This window comes from Ptiloglossa arizonensis, chromosome 2 (assembly GCF_051014685.1).
Source record: "Ptiloglossa arizonensis isolate GNS036 chromosome 2, iyPtiAriz1_principal, whole genome shotgun sequence".
Classification (NCBI taxonomy): Eukaryota; Metazoa; Arthropoda; class Insecta; order Hymenoptera; family Colletidae; genus Ptiloglossa; species Ptiloglossa arizonensis.
Genome location: NC_135049.1, coordinates 7082236 through 7087740, shown reverse-complemented (window position 1 = coordinate 7087740; position 5505 = coordinate 7082236). Strand labels below are relative to the sequence as shown.

Below are 5505 nucleotides of genomic sequence, written 5' to 3'. Positions count from 1 at the left end.
ATGTTTTATTCAATTGGACGGATGAAATTTTATTTCTTCATTGTGAAAAAATATTCTATAATTGAAATTCGAATTTTTATTCGACTAGTAACGGAAAAACAGTTTTTCACGTTTTAGTCGTTCGAAATTCTTACCTAGATAAAAATTGTAATCGTCTCTGGAACGAGGATTCATAGTCAGTGAACGTATTTTATTGTGTAATGTCTGAAACTCTTGTTCGAGATAATATAACAAATGTATGTTATTTATATGAATATATTGTTGAGTTAATTTTACGTTGTTACTTTGAAAATGATCGTTGAACAGGAGTTTGAAACATTACACAATAAAATGGAAAATTTTTCTTTTATAACTGCATACTAACTTTTTCTTCGTAAATAGGAAATCAATTGAGATCAAAAATTAAACACTGACTTATACTACTTAGTATTCAATATTAACGTTGGAACTCTAAAACATCGATTGAAACATAATAATAATGTGATTAGCTACCACTTTTTAATGTCTATTATAATTTTCAATTTCCACTCGTTATTTACAATTCTTATAATTTGCAAGTCATTTATTTCTATCACTTTTTTATATGTGCACATGTAAAGTAATATATATTTATTTCTATACATAAAATAAAGTGATAGAAATAAGTGATTTGCAAATTATAAGAATTATAAATAAGGAGTGCAAATTGAAAATTATACTAGACATTAAAATAATATATAAAATGTATTACTACATAAATCACATTATTATTATGTTTCAATTGATATTTGAGTTTCAACACTAATATTGAATACTAAGTAGTACAAGTCAGTGTTTAATTTTTAACTCAGCTGATTTCCTATTTGTTAAGAATATGAAATAAAAATAAGAAATATATTTATCCAAAGGAATATTTAAACTCAAAACGACCTTTACTTTTCTTTCTTTTTTCAATCTTAATTTTTTTTTTAATTCGTCCACATATATTGTATTCCTCTTTTCAAAAACATTCATAATAAAATAAAGTACACGAAGTACGCGAACTTCGATTTACGCTACTTTGCTTCTCAAATGAAAATCGATTATTTTCTAACTCACGTTTGCTGTTTTCCATAATAAAAAAGAATATTTTTTTCGTTAGATATATTTTTAATCGCGCGAACCAGCTGTTAAAATTCATTTAATAATGTTGTATTCTACACTTCGATTCAAAGATTAGTAGAAATAAAATTGAAACACCGAATCATTAGTTAAGCTGTTAATACATCGAACCATTAATATTACTCTTAAAATTGGAACATCGAACCATTAGTATTATGAGATTCGTAACTTTTCGTTTGCCAATCGAGGACAGTTTAATTTCTTCTTTGAAAAACTCGTAGTGGGGAGCATTTAGACAGCCAATTGAACGTCTCGCAAAAATTAATTTCAGGGAAGTGAAATACACCGGACCAGGGTCACGGTTAACATTCGCGCCAGAAACGAAACAATTATGGTGTTGATTTCGTCCCGAGTGTGATCATCGTAAGGTGGTTTCGCGAGCTGACACCGCGACGCTATAAAAGCTAGATCGACCGGATCGAACGTGACACTCTCGAAACCAAGACGTCCGTTTCGTGGCCGGTGGTGTCTCGGCAGCATGAGATCACTCGTAAGTGCGATTTAACGAGGTGAAAATCACGCGAGGGCAGAAATTAACACAGTCAACTGGCAATGAACTTCGATTCGATGGACATTCGAAGGAAAGCAAAAAAAAATTGTTCGACGTTGTTTCACAACTACTGGGATCTTGAGAAAAATTGTTTTTACTTGAAATCGATTTCGAAGTTTCGAGAGAATATAGTACAGTAAGCAGAAATAAGGGAAAATATAAGTATAATATTATTGATTATACTTTGGGACTTTTAGCGTTCAAATATGATATTTATTTGACAGACTTCGATTAGTGATTTCGACATGTAAAGATTTCTAATAATAATTGGTGATTTCGGCATTTCTGGTGATTAACCGAGACAATGTTTATAATTGTTTCGTTCGTAACTTGTAACTTCATTGGAAATATTATGTTAAAAGTGAACGAACTTAATATCGGTCTTTAATTTTATCTTCGAGAAAATTGTTTTCATTCGACTACTCTTAAATTAGATATCTGTCAAACTGAACTTAAGAGCTAACTCGATTTAAGTCGGTTCGTTGAAGGTAATTAAACGCGACATACACGATCGAACAATCGAATACCGGTATAAATTTAATTTTCAAGATTTATTTTCACAGAAAATTGTCATTAAACTTCGACCAATATAATTAATAAACACAAATGAATTTTAAAGAAAATTAACGAAAAACATTGGCAGACAAAATTAATAATCGAAATAGGGAGAGAATCTTGAGGCTCAAAATTGACAGTGAAACTGAAAAACAAAATTATCAAGGATGAGTGTCAATTATTACGATCAATTCACCGAACGATGTTAATATTTTAGAATTAGATTTTAATAACATCACTGTAACAGCATCTGACTCCTTACTGTTACACGTGCGTAATAAAAATATTAAATCTTGTTTATCATCTCGCGAAATAGTTTTTTCCTCACATTCGTCGAACACGATTTGATTTGTTGCCTGGAATTTTTCAGATAGTCCTGGCTGTGTTAGTCGCGTCAGCCATTGCTGAAGCCTACGAAGACAAAGATTATTATCAATATCGGGGCCCATCAGCGCCACTCACGAACGATGGAATGGTCATGGACACACCGGAAGTGGCTCACGCGAGAGCAACTCACCTAGCGCTGCACGCGGAGACCGTGGCTAGATTGAGGAAGGCCCAAAACGATTACGAAATGTACGGTAACAACGAGATGACGTATATGCCTCGTACGATGAACGAGCCGATGGTGCAGAAACGTCAGCGTCAGAGAACATTTGCTCCATTAGGTCGCGATGGCCGCGTCATTGACACTCCTGAGGTAAGTACAGTTATTTCTACATTTACTGTCAAGTTACACGATATTCGCCTAAGACCCAATGCACGTCTTATGATACATTGACCACCGTTTGGTCGAATACTTTGGAACGAACATTTATCTAAAATTAAAATATTTAATCGTAACACAAGCAATTCCTTTATTCGTTGATCGATTATTATTGGTGATCATAATGTTTTCAATTCTATTTTAAGGCCTTTTCGGTAATATATTTGAAAAGGGATAGGATCAGAAAATTATTGTGAGAAATTAACGAAATAAAACATCACTAACATCGGCAAATAAAGAGATTGCTTATTTACGATTAAAAAGAATTTTTAGTTTCACCCATTAATAAACAAAAAAAACGAAATTTATTTATCTAAAGTGTAAGAAGTTAAACCAGCGATGAATCGAGAGGATATTCTCATTTGACAGGTCAGAAGAATCAACTTTTTTTGTTGTTGGTGACATGTTCTTGAAGTTTAACTTTTGAAAAATATATCATCGTAGTGTGGAGAATCATAAAAATATTATAATACGAAGAATTTTTCAAGTTATAGAGAATTCTGTAGCCCTTAAAAGTCGAACAATGTTTAAAAATTTCAGACTGTTTTATTGTATTATTTACATGTTGTTCTAATATACTCAATAGCTACACTCATTTAGATTATGAGTGAATAGAATAACCCCAATCACGGCTTGAAAGCAAGTTTTTTTAATATACGATAGAAATTATTTGATAACTCTCCAAGCAAATGACATTGCAATTACAAAATTTCACATTACATTAAGTACGGATAAAACCATAATTGAGCACAAAATGCTAAAGCAAAAGGGTTTCTAAGTTCAGAAACAGAAGTGGTTCTAAGTTTTGGTAGTTTCGAAAGTAGTAATTATAAATTTTTAATATTCTTGTCACGATTTGACCAGTCGAAGAGTAAGTTTACGCAAATAAATTCTTATTTTGTAAATAAAACCTCATAATTATAATTACATTTTAATTATACAGATGTACGTTACAGTTTACAAAATTTCTTTAGCATATTTGTAATAATAAGTATTTGTTACTTATAGTATGCCAAAAAAAAGAGAATTATATCAAAGAAAATAGAAATTTGTAGAAGAATCGCGCATTATAATTGTGCTCTTTGTTAGAACTTCTATTTCACTTTGTTCTATTCTATTTCACTTTGTTAGAACTTCCGCTTCCATTCTGCGTAAAGGAACAAACTTTACAGCGTGTTTTCCGTATTAATAAGTATTTGTTACTTATAGTATGCCAAAAAAAAAGAGAATTGTATCAAAGAAAATAGAAATTTGTAGAAGAATCGCGCATTATAATTGTGCTCTTTGTTAGAACTTCTATTTCACTTTGTTCTATTCTCTTTCACTTTGTTAGAACTTCTGCTTCCATTCTGCGTAAAGGAACAAACTTTACAGCGTGTTTTCTGTATTTTCATTTAAGGTGACTGCCGCGAAGGAGTCTCATTTAGCAGCGCATACGCGCGCAGCTTCGAAAGCATCCGAATTTTACGAACTAAACGTGTTCGATGGTCGAAGAAATTTGGTTTATTTAACACCGATTCGTGTCACTTACAAACACACACCATCGATGGGTTATCGGGGACCTCTAGCGCCATTGGGTTCCGATGGCCGTGTCATCGACACACCGGAAGTGATGAGGGCGCGCGAGGCGCACTTGAAGGCTCATGCTCGCGCTGTCGCGCTCTCTACGCACAACGATGTGTACTACTGAAAGAGGAGAGAAGTTTTGAAATTCGATTTGATGTTGTTCAGGTAAATAGGTACACATAATATGAGTCAACAGTCAGTTTTTAATTTATATTTTTAAGTGATTTTATCACTCCATATGTATAGTGATTACAAATAAACATATCATTGTGTATATATATATATTATTGAGAAAAAAAATGGTAGTTGACGCACTTCATCGTTGAATTTTGAGAAATATATTTTATCGCAGTTTGTATGAACGAAAATGTTTTGAGATGTTTGATTTCGAATACGAAGTAGAGAAAATAATTGATTAATGCGATCATATTAAACGATAGGACAAGTGTTGAAAAACGGTTTGTAGGTTCAATTTATTTTGAAAATAATAATTTCAAGTAATTGTTTTTATAGGTTTGTCTTAGAGATGAACATTGTTATACAGAAGAACAACTTGTAGGAAACTTTCTTTCTTTTTTGTTTACCTGAACTTCATTGAATTTGTTACATTATAAAATTAATATTTACAAAAAGTCTCGCAACTGAGATGGATCGAAATCGTTCGACTTTCTGTCAAACTGCTTTTTTGACATTTCTCGTAACATGAAAACCACACAATGTAATTTTTGCACGTAGAAGCAATTATGAGAAGCACAGTTTGTATCGTACCTGATTTTTTACGCTTCACGAGACTTGGTTTTCGTTTATCCATTTATTTGACGATGTTCGAATGTTTGTAAATAATTTTACTTAATGTTAATATCGTTTCGATTATTTTATATAAATACAAACGTTTCATATTGCTGACATTGCAATTTGAATTTTATTG

General features: G+C 31.9%; 1 protein-coding gene across 1 annotated transcript; it reads left to right on the top strand.

Moving 5' to 3' along the window:
- The first annotated feature begins 249 nt into the window (after positions 1–249).
- Positions 250–4701, top strand: LOC143155161 (uncharacterized). Its single transcript, XM_076327583.1, has 3 exons — positions 250–265; positions 2620–2945; positions 4411–4701. Exons 1-3 carry the CDS (start codon positions 250–252, stop codon positions 4699–4701), a joined length of 633 nt encoding a protein of 210 aa, XP_076183698.1.
- Positions 4702–5505: the final 804 nt, after the last annotated feature.

What these genes read in the sequence shown, in the direction of transcription:
- LOC143155161 (XM_076327583.1), top strand. An exon ending in GCGTCATTGACACTCCTGAG is followed by an intron (nt 2,946 to 4,410) that starts GTAAGTACAGTT and finishes TTTTCATTTAAG; the next exon opens with GTGACTGCCGCGAAGGAGTC.